A 17,066-nucleotide genomic window follows, 5' to 3' on the forward strand; every position below is an offset into this window, starting at 1 on the left:
GTGCACTGGGCCTCTAGTAAATATATATATATATATAGACAAAATCAAAGTTAGGCTCCTGGGCTCCTTTTACTTTACTTTCTTATGAAGGTCATAGAGATTACAACATGAAACAGGCCCTGTGACCAGCCTTTGGGGACAAGAGGTTTCAGGCTGTGGGAAGGAGGAAGGAATTTCTACTCTAACACTGGCCACGATCCCATGAATTCTGAAGGGTGGAGGACATTTCTAGATCAGCAGGCAACTAGTAAATCTGACAATAAAAGAACTGGGTGCAACAATCAGAATAAGGGTGACATTTTGGAAGTAGTAAATATAGTAGGAATGCACAATCATAGAATAAGGGTGACATTTTGGAAGTAGTAAATATAGTAGGAATGCATAAATATTGTCTCACTGGCGGTATAAAGTATTATTCTTAATAGCCTGAGGGTAAGAAAAGGGAAGATATCTTTTTCTAAGGTTCTTCCTGCCAATAAAATAGTCTTCAAAATCAAAGGTCCCTAAACACTCCCCTGTGCTAACAAAATAAATCATTTTGTCCTGAGTTGTAATTTTAGCAAAGCTAGATTTTTTTTCTAAGAAAATGAAAAGAAAAAAAATTTTATTCTAGCTGCTGCATCTGTTTTGAATTAAACAGTTATTAATGCCATCATTGAAAGAGCTGAACTTTATTAAAAATACATTATTCTAGCCAAATACTTTAAATAAATAAAAGCAGTGTGGTATGTTTTTGTCATAGAAAAATCTATTCAGCATTTCCCAAGTTAAGAATGTTGCAGAATCATGAAACCATGCTGGTCTTTATTTTTCGTGCACTGCAGTATCTTAAAATGATACTGTATGAATGGTGAAGCATCTCATCGCTATTTTAATAATCTACAAATGTATGTGAAGCAATTCCAGAGTGAACCCAGCCATGTTGAGAATGTTTAAAAAACTACCACCCAATGAATCCTGCATTAGTGAAAGCTGATTACATTTTCTAAATACCCTTTAATTGCTAATAGATCGACTAGTTAGACTAAGGCAAAGATCTTGCTTAAGTGCACAACTTGGAAGTATTTAGAGAGAAATGGAAATTTGTTAAGGACATCTAATTTGGGGCACATTGCAATGTCAACTATGGTGCTTTAATGTGTTTTTAATTTAGCTGAGCTGCAAATGTGCAAAGTTGGCTGGTAATCATAAGCCCAAATTGTCTGTTTTGATCATATGATGCTGAGCCCTGCTAAGACCTGTGTGAAATGATTCCCTTGGCAGTGTTTATTGGATTAGTTAGCATCTGTGATGAATGAGTGCTCAGTTGGGAGAGAGAGAATGTACCTGCATGATCAGAGGATACACAGATTTTTAACACACATGTGGTGTAGAAGAGCAGGTTTTCAGGGCTGAACTTTTCCAATTGATAAGGTTATTTCTGAAAAGAAATACATTTTAGAGTAGCAAAGCAAACCAAGAATGGAATGTATTTTCCTTATCTATAGCCGTCTGAGGGAAGGCTGACCCCAGCCCTTCAGCAGTGAACCTGTTATGGGAGACCATCCCATCATATGTCCAAAGAGGACAGAGTTTTTGAAAACCTTTTTTCAGTAGCTGTTTTCATAAGAATTTGTTGCCGGCTATTAACGTGAAAGAATTGATTTGGTGGAGGGGAGGTAAAATCATTTCCAGCATCTCTTGGAAAATCAGAAAAGTGAAGCTTATTCTGCTTAGAGTTGACTCAAGGATTGGGTAGGGAACTAGATAAATTAGTTTTAATCTAAAAAATCTCGAAACCAGCAAGATCTGGAGGGAAGAAATATAGGACTCCAGGAGTTAGGAAACCTGTGCATTCACCTTGGGTGCCTCCGTTGCTCTTCCTGTGTTGGGAGACACATGATATTATCATCATAACCACTTGAGAAGGCCATTTCAAAGATCTTCATTGGAAATCCTTTGAAAATCTGAAAAAATACTAGAGATGGAGCACAGCTGTTAATAGTGCCATCAGTCAGTTATGGCCAAGTCTGTATTTTGCTGGGGTATTATATTTCAGGGTTTAGTCTGAGTTTTATTTTGTGGACATAAAAGATAATTTGTAGTTTAATGTAGTCCCTTTTGGAGTCCTTTCCTTTTTTTAGATTGTCCTGGTGAATGCAGTTAATCCTAATTCTTCCTTTCCAGTACTGATGTGTTTTAGTAGGTATGTGTTGTATCTCACTTGCTTATCAAATGAGTTGACATTGGCAGTGAGTGGAGTGACAGATGCCACCTCCAGATTGCCCTCAATTCCAGTGTTAACCAGCTCTTCTCCTTCTTTTCCAGTCCCACGCCTTTGACATCTCATCCTTCAGTCCCTTTGCTGTAAGGGCAACTTGAACAACTTCAACCCCTTCTCAGACTCCCAGGGCAGGATTTGAATGGATTTGACCCTGGAATGGTTCCTGATGCAGCCTTGTTCAGTTCTTGCTGCTGCCATGCTGGATTCCAAAGATCCACTCTTTCCTCGGCTGGTCTCGCAGGGTCAGGCCCATTGGTTAAAGCTTGTCACGTATTTGGTGGGGAGGATCAAAACGGAGAGATACTCCACTTTGGGCATTGGACCTGGAGGCAAAAAATAAGCATTCAGTCTAAAAGCAGCACCAAGTGCCATTGTTTAGGCAGCTGTTAATCAACCATGTTTCTATGAAAATAAGTCCTTTTCATGAGGCAATTGTGTGGGAATAGCTAATTCTGCCCTGATGCTGTGCTGTGTGAGGTTAAAAACATGGTAACTTGTCACAACACAATTCTTCTTGTTCTTTTTGCTGTGGGCTGACTCTACATTACTCGCTTTGTTTGCTCTAGAATGGAATCTACTCACCATTTACTAAAATGAAATGCATTTCTTGGGGGAGGCGAAGTCCAGTTCACTAGGTCTCGCATCTTAAAGGAGCCCTGCTCTCTCTATGACTAATTGTTAGAATGTCATTTTGCTTATTTAAATGCAGGTTGCAGTTCTGGAGTTGGGTTTTATATGCTGGGCTGTTTTTTGTCTTAGTTTAAAGAAATTCATGTTCATTGCCCATGTCTTGTTCCTGGAAGTACAGATTAACTGTTAAGTCCTAGGCAATAGGTAGAGGTGAACATTAGAGAGAAAGCATAGCATGGTACAGAGTGCAGAGCTTTGGAATCTGACAGGTGTGGGTTGACAGCCTGACCTTGGGCCAATTTTCTCCCTCTAAACCTCATTTCCTCCTTTGAAAAATGGGAATAACGTATGGAAAGTACCTGGCCTCAATGATTATTACTAACCTTCCACAGAAATCACCCTTTGCGTTTTTACTAGAAGCCCTTGCTGAACTTGCTAGCCTCCGTGGGATTAGTGTTTCCTGAAAGGCCACCTTGCAGTAGCTCTACGGATTGTTTCACCTTTGACTGGCAAGCTTTATACTGTTGACACGTCTATCCAGGTGCTTAGATGCCTTCGGTTTTCCTCAAGAATTTGTGTATTCTCAGCCACTAGCCAGCTGAAGAAACGGCTAGATCTTTTTGGGCATGATTTTGGACCTGATGTTTCCTTTGAATTTACTAATTTCTTCACAGGAATTTGACTCAACTTCTGAAATCCAGTGTTGGGGAAGCCCTTTCTTCGACTCTCTTGGCATGTCCGCTCTGACGGGATAGGCTCCTCCTAGTTTTTATGTCGTGCCTTGGTTCACTTAGAGTTATAGGATGGTGCACACCATGTAGAAAGATTGCCGTCGGTCCCACAGTCTTGCAGTTGGGGGATCCTTCTTGAGGACTTTCAACAGCACATGGCTTCTTTATACATTGTGACAGTTGATATAAAAAAATTACTCAAGCCCTAAATGGTTTGGCTCAGTGGATAGAACGTCTGCCTGTGGACTGAAGGGTCCCAGGTTCGATTCCGGTCAGGGGCATGTGCCTTGGTTGCAGGCACATCCCCAGTGGGGGGTGTGCAGGAGGCAGCTGATCGATGTTTCTCACTCATCGATGTTTCTAACTCTATTCCTCTCCCCTCCTCTCTGTAGAAAATCAATAAAATATCTTTTAAAAAATTACTCAAAACAGATTTATGTCCATCACAATTAAATTCTTTTTAGCATTTTAGGTCATTCCCATTATCCTTTCTTCTAGCACTTTTTCATATTTGTAGAACTTGCCAGGACAGTCATGGAGACGAATGGAAAGGGAGATCACCTCAGTAAAAGGAGGGCAGCTTTGCCAGTTTGTAGTTTAAAATACATACATAAATAAATCACAAATCTCCCCACTGCCAGTATTCATCGAGTCAAGCTGTCAACTCCCAGACCATTACAAGGTTAAGAACTATGTACTTCTGTCCTCACTTCAGGCAACCCTTAAACTCAGTTTGTTTTTACATATCTGGAGGATAAGAAAAGAAACAAAGACTCTTTCTTATAACAAAAATGCTCAGATTTTTTAGTAATATTGTGGTAATCATTTTGACAAAGAATTTATCTTTGTCATTCAAGTTGGTCAGTGGAATGATTTTGGGTATCTTTGATAGAGGTTACTAGTTTGTGCCTTTAAAATGGGTGGGGGACATCTGGCCCATAGGCCATACAAGGACCTTGAAATCATTTGGTCTGGCCCTGCCAAGGCATTAGGGGTGAGTTAATTAAATGTTTGACCAAACATAGCAGGCTAATTTTTTTTCCCGGACTTTTAATATGTTTTTATTGATTTCAAAGGGAAGGAGAGAGAGAGAGAAACATCAGTGATGAGAGAGAATCATTGGTTGGCTGCTTCCTGCAAGCCCCCAGTTGGGGGATCGAGCCAGCAATCCAGGCATGTGCCCTTGACCGAAGGCTAGTCCGCAGACCAGTGCTCTAACCACTGAGTAACCCAGCTAGGGCTATAACAGGCTAATTTTTTAAAAATATATCTTTATTGATTTCAGAGAGGAAGGGAAAGAGAGATAGAAACATCAATGATGAGTGAGAATCATTGATCAGCTGCCTTCTGCACACCCTCTACTGGGGATCAAGCCCACAACCAGGGCATGTACCCTGACTGGGAATCGAACCATGACCTGGTTCATAGGTCTGATGCTCAACCACTGGGCCGCCTGTGGGCAGGCTAATTTTTAAGTTGATACGTTTGTATGGCCTGAGAATGAAGTTAGAAAGTTTGTCTAATGGCACAGCTTCAAAAAAAAATGTATCTTGAGCCGAAACCGGTCTGGCTCAGTGGATAGAGCGTCAGCCTGCGGACTGAGGGGTCCCAGGTTTGATTCTGGTCAAGGGCATGTACCTGGGTTGCGGGCACATCCCCAGCAGGAGATGTGCAGGAGGCAGCTGATCAATGTTTCTCTCTCATCGATCTTTCTAGCTCTCTATCTCTCTCCCTTCCTCTCTGTAAAAAAAAAAAATGAATAAAAAATATTTTTAAAAAAATGTATCTTGGGTTAGGGCAGAAATTCTGCTATTACCCACTTGGTGGTTATACAAGGTACTACAGGGATATAATAGTAGAGGGGCAGAAAGTACCCACATATGTGTGATGGGTAGAGGGAACACTGGAAGATGGGTTTTTGGAGCATGGCATTGCAGTCTATACCTCATTTGTCCCTGTCATCCAAGTTCTTGGTCTTTGCTGTCACTCTGCTTTCTTTCTTAAACACCAATATGCTGTGCTTTTAACTCCTTTGCCTTCTGCTTTTGCTCTGCTTGTCCTTCCAGTGATAAATGCATGAGCCACTTTTCACGATAGTAAATCGTTAAAATTCTAAGCATATGACCCACTTTACATTGAGAAATCAGTTGCCCTGAATGAAATTATCTGTAGCTCACTTTTTAAAAAAATATATTTTATTGATTTTTTACAGAGAGGAAGGGAGAGAGATAGAGAGTTAGAAACATCGATGAGAGAGAAACATCGATCAGCTGCCTCCTGCACACTCCCTACTGGGTATGTGCCTGCAACCAAGGTACATGCTCTTGACCGGAATCGAACCTGGGACCCTTGAATCCGCAGGCCGACGCTGTATCCACTGAGCCAAACCGGTTAGGGCTGTAGCTTATTTTTTTGTAAGTTCACTAAAGTGGCAGCAGTTGGGACACAATGGAAAGGAAGTAAATATATAAAGATTCAGTTTCTGTGTCTAAATTTGCCTGTCAAAAGGACAGTGACTTCGGTGGGAGTAGTGAGGCAAGGCAGGTGGCATGAGAGAGGTTTTCTTAGTTTAAATGTATCTAAGTGACAAAAAATAACATCTGAAGACCATTGATTCCTTCACTAGCACCTTCTTTTGAACCTCAGCCAATTGAACAAATCTGTAAATTCCTTCAAGTGTCACACTAACTTTCAGCTCAATGTGCCAGGCAGGGCTCTAGACCAAAGATTGCTCCTATGCGATTAAAGAGGTGATTGCCTAGGTATAGAGCAATGATGGCGAACCTATGACACCTCTGACACGCGAACTCATTTTTTTGGTTGATTTTTCTTTGTTAAATGGCATTTAAATATATAAAATAAATATCAAAAATATAAGTCTTTGTTTTACTATGGTTGCAAATATCAAAAAATTTCTATATGTGACACGGCACCAGAGTTAAGTTAGGGTTTTTCAAAATGCTGACACGCCGAGCTCAAAAGGTTCACCATCACTGGTGTAGAGAGTAACATGATTCTCTTTCTCTCCTTTTCAGGGAAGCAGAGTCTTTCAAGGAACAAGGAAATGCATACTATGCCAAGAAAGATTACAATGAAGCTTATAACTATTATACAAAAGCCATAGGTGAGATGAACCTAGTGCTTATGCTGGAAAATAATTTGCTAAATACTGTTATAAATAGTTCCTCTCTAAGAAGTAGCATATATTCAAGCTTAATGGCCTCACGAGGGAATTACTTCTTTTTTTTTTTAATGTTTTTATTGATTTTTAGAGAGAAGGGAGGGAGAGGGATAGAGAGATAGAAACATCAATGAGAGAGAAACATCAATTGGCTGCCTCCTGCACGCCCTCTACTGGATCAAGTCCGCAACCTGGGCATGTATCCTGACCAGGAATTGAACTGGGGACCTCTTAGTTCTTGGGTTGATGCTCAACCACTGACCCACACTGGCCAGGCGGAAATTACTTTTTCTAACTTAAGTGGATGGTAGTTCTTCTGGAAAATTAAAAGCAACTCCAGAAATTCTAAATGTTATGGCAAAAAGATGCCCACCTAAATGCATTTCCGTCATTGCCTTTCTGAACATTGTCAGGTCTTAGTTACCTCCATCCTCAATTTGTCGACATATTTTAATCCCATGCTAGCATTTTTCTCACCTGACTTGCTTTACAGGTTTCCCACCTCCAGCTAAACAGATGCAAATTCATTTTCATATCTAATTATATAAAACACAGTCCAGTAAGAAGATAAATATGCTGACCCCTATTCCAAAAGATAATTAATGCACTTTAAAGCTAAGTTTAATGCCGTGTTTTATTTTTAAATTGCACCATTGCTGCTATCCATTTGCACAGGTAGTCAAAAATTTGATGGTGGCTTTTTAAAGAGTGTCATCATTCCTATTACAGTTCTGAGGGAGATGGCCCTTGAGTTTTTGGAGCAATGACCCATTCTTAACCTTGTTTTACCTCCTTCCTTTCCTGTAGATATGTGTCCTAAAAATGCTAGCTATTATGGGAATCGAGCAGCCACCTTGATGATGCTTGGAAGGTTCCGGGAAGCTCTTGGAGATGCACAGCAGTCAGTGAGGTTGGATGACAGTTTCGTCCGGGTATGTAATGGGCTCTTTGGGGAGGACTGAGTTGCTGCAGTTGACTTCTAGCCGAGGGGTTTTCGGTGTTAACACTCTTGATATTTTGGGCCAGATAATTCTTTGTTGTGAGGTTGTATCCTGTGCATTGTAGGATGTTTAGCAGCATCCCTGGCCTTTAAGGTATCAGTAGCACCCCTTCCCTGCCCAGCTATAACAATCAAAAATGTCTCTGACATTGCTGAATGTCCCATGGAATGCAGGATCAACCCTGGTTGAGAACCACTTCTCCAGCCATTTTCATCCCATGTTGGTTTTACACACACACACACACACACACACACACACACACGTATATTATTGATTTTTTTTTACAGAGAGGAAGGGAGAGGGATAGAGTTAGAAACATCAGTGAGAGAGAAACATCGATCAGCTGCCTCCTGTACACCCCCTACTGGGGATGTGCCCGCAACCGAGGTACATGCCCTTGACCGGAATTAAACCTGGGACCCTTCAGTCCGATGGCCAACGCTCTATCCACTGAGCCAAATCGGTTAGGGCCCATGTTGGTTTTGTGTGAGTGTTTGTTGCTGCTGTTGATTTCTGTCTGCTTGGCCACTCATGCTCCTTGTTGTCCTTTGTGTTTCTTCTAGGGACATCTACGAGAAGGCAAATGCCACCTATCTTTAGGGAATGCCATGGCAGCCTGTCGCAGTTTCCAGAGAGCCCTAGAATTGGATCACAAAAATGCTCAGGCACAACAGGAGGTATGGGTCTGATCCTATCTGTATCAAAAAGGCAAGGAATATTGACTTGAGAGTCAGAACTGACATCTAGTCTCACTTCTGCCATCAGCCACACCTGGGTGACTGTAGGCAAGTCTCATAGTTTCTTTGAGCCTCGGCTTCTTAATCTGTCAAAGGAGTGTTTTGTGTGTTTTTTGTGGGTTTTTTTTTTTTTAATTTTATTGAATTTAGAGAGGAATGGGAGAGGGAGAGATAGAAACATCAGTGATGAGAGAGAATCATTGATTACTGCCTCCAGCATGCCCCCTACTGGGATCGAGCCTGCAATCTGGGCATGTGCCCTCACTGGGATCGAACCAGGGACTTCTTGAGCCATACTGGCCTGGCTCAAAGGAGTTTTGAATATGATTTACAGCTTTAGAAATCTGTGCAAATTGGAGGGTTTCCGAGATTGCTAAGGGAATAGACAGATGCATCAAAGAACTGATTTGAGCGAGGCTAAAGAATTTAGTAAATTTAGCCTAGCCAGTGTGGCTTAGTGGTTGAGAGTCGACCCATAAACCAAGAGGTCACTGGCTCGATTCCTGGTCAGGGCACAGACCTGTTTTTCAGGCTCAATCCACAGTAGAGGGCGTGCAGGAGGCAGCCAATCGATGTTTTCTCCCCCTCTCCCCCTCTCTAAAATTAATTAAGAAAACATATTTTAGAAAAAGAATTTAGTAAATTCAAATCCTGATTAAATTGGTAGCTGAAACATGTTTTATTGCCGTCTCCATATATGCTCAGTTTACCCATGGATGTATTTTAGTGAGAATCTGCAAGTTTTTTTTGCTCAGTCCCTGACAATGCCTTGCCTTTATTTTGTTTACTAGTATATCATGGCATGATTCTTGTATTCTTGAGTTTCTAAGATCAAATTGAGGGTAAGATTAGGGCGTTGGCCTTTCTGTTAAGGTGTTTGGCTGTATCTTCACCAACTTGATTTGTGAAAAGTCTGTGGTTCTGATTTTCTTGAAATAACACATTCATCAGTCTTATTGATTTTTGTGGTGGTTGAATCTACAACTTCATTAAAACTCTCCCTTATCTGATTTTCTGGTGTAGTTCAAGAATGCTAACGCAGTCATAGAATATGAGAAAATAGCAGAAACGGATTTTGAGAAGCGGGATTTTCGGAAGGTAAAGTACAACTATAAGGAAATCTTATTCTTTCCTCACAAAGTTGTGTGTGTGTGTGTGTGTGAGAGAGAGAGAGAATTAAGAGGAGTAGTAGCATAGTACAGAAGATCTAGAATAGTAAATTTAATTTAACATTTTATTTTCTTTCTTTTTTTAAGACATCCTTTCTTTTAGAACAGTTGTAGATTCACAGAATAATCAGGAAGAAGGTACAGAGATTTCTCTTATGCTCACTGCCCCCACACAAGCATAGCCTCCCCCCTTGTCAGCATCCCCCACTGGAGGTACATTTGTTACAACCAGGTTTTTGGCAATTATGAATAAAGCTTCTATAAACATCCATGTGCAGATTTTTGTATGGACATTTTTCAACTCCTTTGGGTAAATTTAAGAAGTGTAATTGCTGGATTATATAAAAATATATTTAGTTTTACAATAAACTGCCAAAATGTCTTCCAAAGTGGCTATACCATTTTGCATTTTCACCAGCAATGAATGAGAGTTCCTATTACTCCACATCATCACTGGCATTTAAAATTATTTTTTACTGAAGTACTTTTTTGTTAATTATATTTGGCTTTATGATGATAAAAAGCAAAATGAATTTGTTACACGAGTTCCTGTTTTTTATATAAGATAGTGGTCTAAAAATGTTCTTTTAGGAAAAAAAGGAAAAGCCAGTTGGAATTACTAGTAAATACTGGGTTTGGATAATCTATTTTTTAAAAAATATATTTTATTGATTTTTTACAGAGAGGAAGGGAGAGGGATAGAGAGTTAGAAACATCAATGAGAGGAAGGGAGAGGGATAGAGAGTTAGAAACATCAATGAGAGAGAAACATCGATCAGCTGCCTCCTGCATACCCCCTACTGGGGATGCGCCCGCAACCAAGGTACATGCCCTTGACCGGAATCGAACCCGGGACCCCCCAGTCCGCAGGCCGACGCTCTATCCACTGAGCCAAACTGGTTAGGGCGAGAGCTAGTTTTAACACCTGCTTTATGGGAGCTTGATGGAGCTAGAAATCAAAACTAAAGAGAGGCCCTTTTACATTTTGAATAGTGTGTGTAACCCGACATCACTACCTTTTTGATGTTAGGCCTTTCTACAAAAGCACACTCTGCCCTTTATGGAGCTGTGTGATAGTTCATGGAAATTTAAATCCAAAGGGGTTGACAAATCTGAAACATGGGAAAAGTACAAAAGCTCTAGGTATCTTTCTAGGTGTTGTAGTAGTTACGCCTCATCTGTATAATAATTCCTAACCCCCTTCTTTAGATGGTACTCAGAAGTAGCTTTCACTGGACTTTCAAAAGAGGAGATAAAGGGCTCCCAAAAAGGTTAAAAAACACTAATCAAGATTGATTTTCAGATCACTTAAAGGAAGTTTATGAGTACCATCCAAGGAACGGAGTTGTCGCTTTATATGTCGGAATTCGCTTGGAGCTTTCTGCAACAGATACTCAATAAATGTTTGACAAAAGTGTACAGTTAAGAATTATTCTTTTGGTTGTTTTTTATTATTATTACTTTAATTAAATTTATTGGGGTGACATTGATCAACATGAACATATAGGTTTCACTTGAAGAATTGTTCTCAAGTCATACACTGTTAAGGTCTTTTATTTGGTAATACATATATACCTGATTAGCTTATGGAGAGTCCCAGCATTAACTTATTTAGCATCCCTCTTCTATCCATTGGTTTTAATAACCACACTAACTTTGTAGTGTGATTTATACGTGCATTCTTTTTTAAATTTGTTTTTGTGTGTGTATGTTTGGAAAGCAATTCTGCATCTTGTCATGTTTTCTGAGGTTTACGTGGACAAAAACTTTCTCTCAAAAGGCGGCCTTTGGGTTTCATTTCTCCCTTGCCCGCTCTGGAACTAGAATCCCCACTTTATGATAGAATCCTCTGTTTGTGACATCCCAGCCCCCGCCACTGTAGCTCACGGTGATGTCACAAATGAAGAATTATGATCTTGGCTGGGGGAACAGATGAAGTTAGAAGAAACAAAGATCTTCTTTGCTTGCAGCTGTCCCTAGTCATAGGGAGATGGGGGTGGGAAGTGAAGCACTGAGCCTCTGACACTCCCCAGGATGACAGAACCATCTCCATACAGAACCTTGTGAAAGCAGCAGGGTGTGGCTGCTGAAATGTTGACTGACTGCTCCCCACCCCTACCCCCACCCCCATTCTTTTTCCATCTAAAGAGGAAAAATTAATACCATGACTCTGCCTGCATAATACCTGAATTTTCATATTGTCCTTAGAACTTCCAGGAAGTAACCTGTGCCATTGAAGGAGAGGCATCTCTACCACTACTCTTGTAATACTGCAGAAAGTCTTCCCAGTGCAACAGCTCATGGTGTTTATCTACTTCCCCAGACTTTTACATTTAATTTTCAAGTGGGTGGTTCTTGTGGTTTAAAAGCTAGAAAGTATAAATATATTCAGTGTTAAGTGTTGCCCCAACTTATCCTCCACCTGCCTCGATCTCACACCACAGTAGCCACTATTCTTGTTTGTTCTATTTCAGCGTTCTCAACCTGTGGGTCGTGACCCCTTTGGCAGTCGAACGACCCTTTCACAGGGGTCGCCTAAGACCATCCTGCATATCAGATATTTACATTGTGATTCATAACAGTAGCAACATTACAGTTATGAAATAGCAACGAAAATAATTTTATGGTTGGGTCACAACATGAGGAACTGTATTTAAAGGGCCAGAAGGTTGGGAACCACTGATCTATTTACTTCCATAATTTTGTTTTACCTATGTAAGCAAATACAAATATAGACTCTTAATTTTCTTTCTTTTTTTGGTATAAAAGGTAATACGCTCTCCATGGTTCTGTACCATTTACTAGACCTTGGAAGTCTTTCCATATTAATACATGGAGAACTTCGTTCTTTTTTAGAGCCACATCGTATTCCATTATATGAAGGTCTGCATTATCTAACTAGTCTCCTGTTTGTGGAATTTGAGTTATTGCTGCTTTGAGTTTTCAAACTTCATCTCTTCCTGATCCCTATGGCCAGATTATTAGAGGGAATGGGTAACCCTTAACTCTAGACTTTGCCTTTGGGTCAGTTATTCTTGGAGGAGAATGTGATTGAGCAAGGATCTCCCAGGAATAGCAGCTAAACCAAAAAATGAAAGCTTGGAGAACAAACTTCTAAAAAGAAAAAATAGAAATATACAGAGAGCCTTTATGAAACTGAAAGAGGGAACTAATCCCAGCTGTATGCGAGTGTATGTGTTTGGGCGCGGGGGCGGGGGAGTTACTTGTCTTTTGGTTTCTGACCATTGTAAATGAATTGTTTTATTGGCATATTTCTCTACTAAAATAAAAGTGGAAGAGTGGTCACCATGGAACTCTGAGAAGGTTCCTGACACAGGGAGGAGAGAACTGTGAGCAATTTTAATAACATAGAGAGCAATGATTCCGTACCAGGTTTTTTTTAGTACTTCTTGTCTTACGAGGCTAAACATGATGAACTATGCAAAGTATCAAGTAACAGTTTCTACATTAGAAGAATATGAGTTTTTGATCATAGTCATTGTGGATATGCTTCACTGTGGAGGCAGCTTAGCATGGTGATTAAGGTTATAGGCTCTGGAGTCTTAGTGTTTAAGATCAAATCCTGTTTCTGTTGGTCACCTTGAACAAGTTATTTAATCCCTGTGCTTTAGTATTTTCATCAGTAAAATAAGGGTAATAATATTACCTACTTTATAAAATTGTGTGAGCATCAAGTGAGTTAACACTTGGAGTGCGGGTGAATTTCCCGCCAAAATATAAGATGGCTCTGTCTTTTGGTTTTGTTCCATCCACCAAAAGGGTGGATTACAAACAAATATTTGGTAATATGCAGTTACAATCGGCCCGAGTTTACACGTTTCCCGCACTCCACCGCAAATCTATATGAACCGAGTTAAAGACGGCTCCCGCGCAATTCACGCGAGCCGACTTAACTTGTTTCCCGCACTCCAAGTGTTAATATACAAAGTACTGTTACATATTTGCTGTCACCGTTATCATCTGGATCAACTGCTTTCCTCATTTCAGTGCTTTAATCAAATGAATTAGGTATGTTCTTAAACTGATATTACTCTCCTTTGAATCTATTACCTGTGACAAAACTAACATGAAGACGTTTCTGGAGTCCAGGATGAAGAACTTTATTTGCTTTCTTCCTCCCTGTAGGTGGTTTTCTGCATGGATCGTGCACTAGAATTTGCCCCTGCTTGCCATCGCTTCAAAATCCTCAAAGCAGAATGTTTAGCAATGCTGGGTCGTTATCCAGAAGCACAGTCTGTGGCTAGGTATGAATTCAGGCCAGTTCTGCATTGAAAAGTCAGATTCTACTGGATGGGTGCTATCTACAGCAGTAGCTACCGTGTGTCTTGTAGGTAGGCCAGCTAGGGCTGACCAGACCTTCCTGGGACTTAAAACCAAATATTAGACTAAATTTGAAAACCCATAAGGAATATAGGAGTATAGTAAGTACTTGAGCTATATATGAAAGAACAGATGTGGGAATTTGTTTTTATTTGTATTTCTTTAATGTTTGAATTGATTTTAGAGATAGGACGGGAGAGGGAGAGAAAGAAACATTGACTGGCTGCCTCCTGCACGCCCCCTACTGGGGATTGAGCCCACAACCTGGGCATGTTCCCTGACCAGGAATTGAACCGATGACCTCTTGGTGCATGGAACAACCCTCAACCAACTGAGCCACACCGGGCAGGGCATGGTTTTTATTTTTTAAATGTCCTTTTCTGTCTATTCCAAGGGTTTGCAAATACTCTAAATATAATAAATATTTCAAGCTTTGCAAGCTATGTGGTCTCTGTTGCAATTGTTCAATTCTGCCTGTGTAGTGCAAAAGCAGCCATAGAGAGCAGATTAATGAATGATGTGGCTTGGTGTCAATCAAATTTTATATACAAAAACTGGTGACAGACAGGATTTGGTCCTGTGGGCTGTAGTTTGCTAACCCCTATTTTAGTAAAGATTGTGAGGCATGTATGTGGTTTGTTTGGGAAAAATTCTTGGGAATCTGTCTACCTTTGGATACGTCCATGTTAGACACATGGTCAAGGAAAAAAACCCACAAATAAAATAGTAATGGTGGGGAAATCCAAACCACAGCTAAATGTGCCTTCTTTCTTGCTATTGCAGTGACATATTACGAATGGATTCCACCAATGCGGATGCTCTGTATGTACGAGGTCTTTGCCTTTATTATGAAGATTGTATTGAGAAGGCGGTTCAGTTTTTTGTACAGGCTCTCAGAATGGCTCCTGACCATGAGAAGGCCTGTGTTGCTTGCAGAGTAAGTTCTAGGCACCAGATCTATGTGGTAAAGAAGCTTACTTTTTGAGCCTCTAAGAGTTTGGAATGGAAGGTTTTAGAATCACAGGAATGCTTGTCAGAATGCTTGGTCCTTTTATTAGAACGATTTCAGGGGAGCATTTGAGATTTCGCTCCCTGGCATATGTCATCAGGTTGACTCAGATATACTCTTATGAAAATTCTCTACATTAAAAAAAAAAAAAAAAAGATTTCAGAACTACTTTAGTTTGCCTAAAGATAAATGTGATCAGATAGGTCAGATCCTTTTAATATTTAAGTGGTTTTTCTTTTCTTCCCTCAGTGAAGAAAAGGTAGTAATGCTTGTCCTGGGGAGTAGAGGTAAACCCTGGGAAACACAGTTCTCCTTGGTTTTCTTTTATAAATCTAGTTTTCTTCTGTCCACTCTGTAGGAAGCACAGTGAAAAACAAATAGCCCAGGAGGTGGGGTGGGGTGGGGTGGGGTGGGGTGGGGTGGGGTGGGATGGGATGGGATGGGATGGGATGGGATGGGATGGGGGACTCTGTGATGCTGAACTACTGGGATCAAGAAATTAAAAATAGGGTAGTCTCTGTGCAGGGGGTCTGAGGCTTTCTGGATGTGAACTGACCTCCCCTTGCTTTTCTCTATAGAATGCCAAAGCACTGAAAGCAAAGAAAGAAGATGGAAATAAAGCCTTTAAAGAAGGAAATTACAAGCTAGCATATGAACTGTACACAGAAGCCCTGGGGATAGACCCCAACAATATAAAAACAAATGCTAAACTCTACTGTAATCGGGGTACGGTTAATTCCAAGGTAAGCACTTGGTCTGGGGGCCTATGGAGATTTTTTTAAGGGACATGGAAGAGGTCTTGGGAAATCTCCCCACTGAGGGTAGCCCAGAAGACAGGAGGAAAAGCTGTTTGGTATCTCAGCTTATTAAGAACTTCCTTCTGAGAGGCAAGCTTTTATATTTTCTGTGGAACTTAGGGACACTTGAGCAACGATGTAAAGTCCCTTTTTTCCAGAGAATGACAGGAGCTCTGGGACAGTTGTTGAAGCAAGTATTGTTGCTTCTTTTTGCCTAAGCAAGTGATTCTTCAGGAGTGATTTGGAGGAAATGAGAGTATGAGGCAGGCTTGGGTTTTTTCCTTCAGCATAACTGATGGTCACCATGCTCAGTTGAAAAGAGAGTGCCCCTGTGGTCCTATCCACCGTAGAAAACAAGAGTAGGCTCCTTGCAGAGTTCCAGTAGTTAAAAATCCCAGTAATCCTGGTCCCTCTAGTTCAGTGATGGCGAACCTATGACACGCATGTCAGAGGTGACACGTGAACTCATTTTTTTGGTTGATTTTTCTTTGTTAAATGGCATTTAAATATGTGAAATAAATATCAAAAATATAAGTCTTTGTTTTATTATGGTTGCAAATATCAAAAAATTTCTATATGTGACATGGCACCAGAGTTAAGTTAGGGTTTTTCAAAATGCTGACACGCCGAGCTCAAAAGGTTCGCCATCACTGCTCTAGTTGGTCTCTGGAAGAATGTAGGGCAGGAACCACCCTTACTATTTCCACTGTTGAGCACTAACCTGGAATAGTAGAGGTGGTTTTATCCTTGCAGATAAGTGTGCCTGGCTTCCATTACTTAGAGAAGGAACCAATTTCAAATTTGGTGTCCTTAGTCCACTGAGATAGAGACTTTCCCAGTGACCAAGAACAAGTGTGACAGTTGGGGAGCCAACATGACCAATCCCCTTAGAATTTTGAAGCCATGCTCACAGCTAGGCTCCCTCGATCACCACCATGTGAAGTATGACTGCTCTCTCTCTCCTGAAGCTTAGGAAACTAGATGATGCAATAGAAGACTGCACAAGTGCAGTGAAGCTCGATGACACTTACATAAAAGCCTACTTGAGAAGAGCTCAGTGGTGAGTGCCTCTGCTGGGTGGGGGGAAGAGGGAGTTGCTGCTGGCCTGCCAGGGGAATTGCATTATGGATGATGAAGCAGACCCGGGGATGTTGTGAGGTCATTTGGTCCTTCCCCCTGCCTCTAGGTGGGATTGTTCCAGCCCTAA

General features: G+C 40.8%; 1 protein-coding gene across 4 annotated transcripts in view; it reads left to right on the forward strand.

Moving 5' to 3' along the window:
• DNAJC7 (DnaJ heat shock protein family (Hsp40) member C7) overlaps window positions 1-17,066 on the forward strand; it is a 33,105-nt gene that overhangs the window by 9,344 nt on the left and 6,695 nt on the right. For 2 of the 4 annotated variants that reach the window (XM_023756927.1, XM_023756925.1), the window contains exons 2-10: window positions 2,308-2,346; window positions 6,660-6,748; window positions 7,613-7,737; window positions 8,370-8,483; window positions 9,567-9,641; window positions 13,859-13,977; window positions 14,837-14,990; window positions 15,641-15,805; window positions 16,828-16,919. In XM_023756927.1, the coding sequence (XP_023612695.1) occupies window positions 2,308-2,346; window positions 6,660-6,748; window positions 7,613-7,737; window positions 8,370-8,483; window positions 9,567-9,641; window positions 13,859-13,977; window positions 14,837-14,990; window positions 15,641-15,805; window positions 16,828-16,919 (972 nt within the window). Of the gene's footprint in view, window positions 1-2,307; window positions 2,347-2,484; window positions 2,506-6,659; window positions 6,749-7,612; window positions 7,738-8,369; window positions 8,484-9,566; window positions 9,642-13,858; window positions 13,978-14,836; window positions 14,991-15,640; window positions 15,806-16,827; window positions 16,920-17,066 lie in introns of those variants that run through there. The other 2 variants (XM_023756926.1, XM_006092397.3) reach the window with 2 other exon arrangements.

Source organism: Myotis lucifugus, unplaced genomic scaffold, assembly GCF_000147115.1.
Source record: "Myotis lucifugus unplaced genomic scaffold, Myoluc2.0 scaffold_100, whole genome shotgun sequence".
Taxonomy (NCBI): Eukaryota; Metazoa; Chordata; class Mammalia; order Chiroptera; family Vespertilionidae; genus Myotis; species Myotis lucifugus.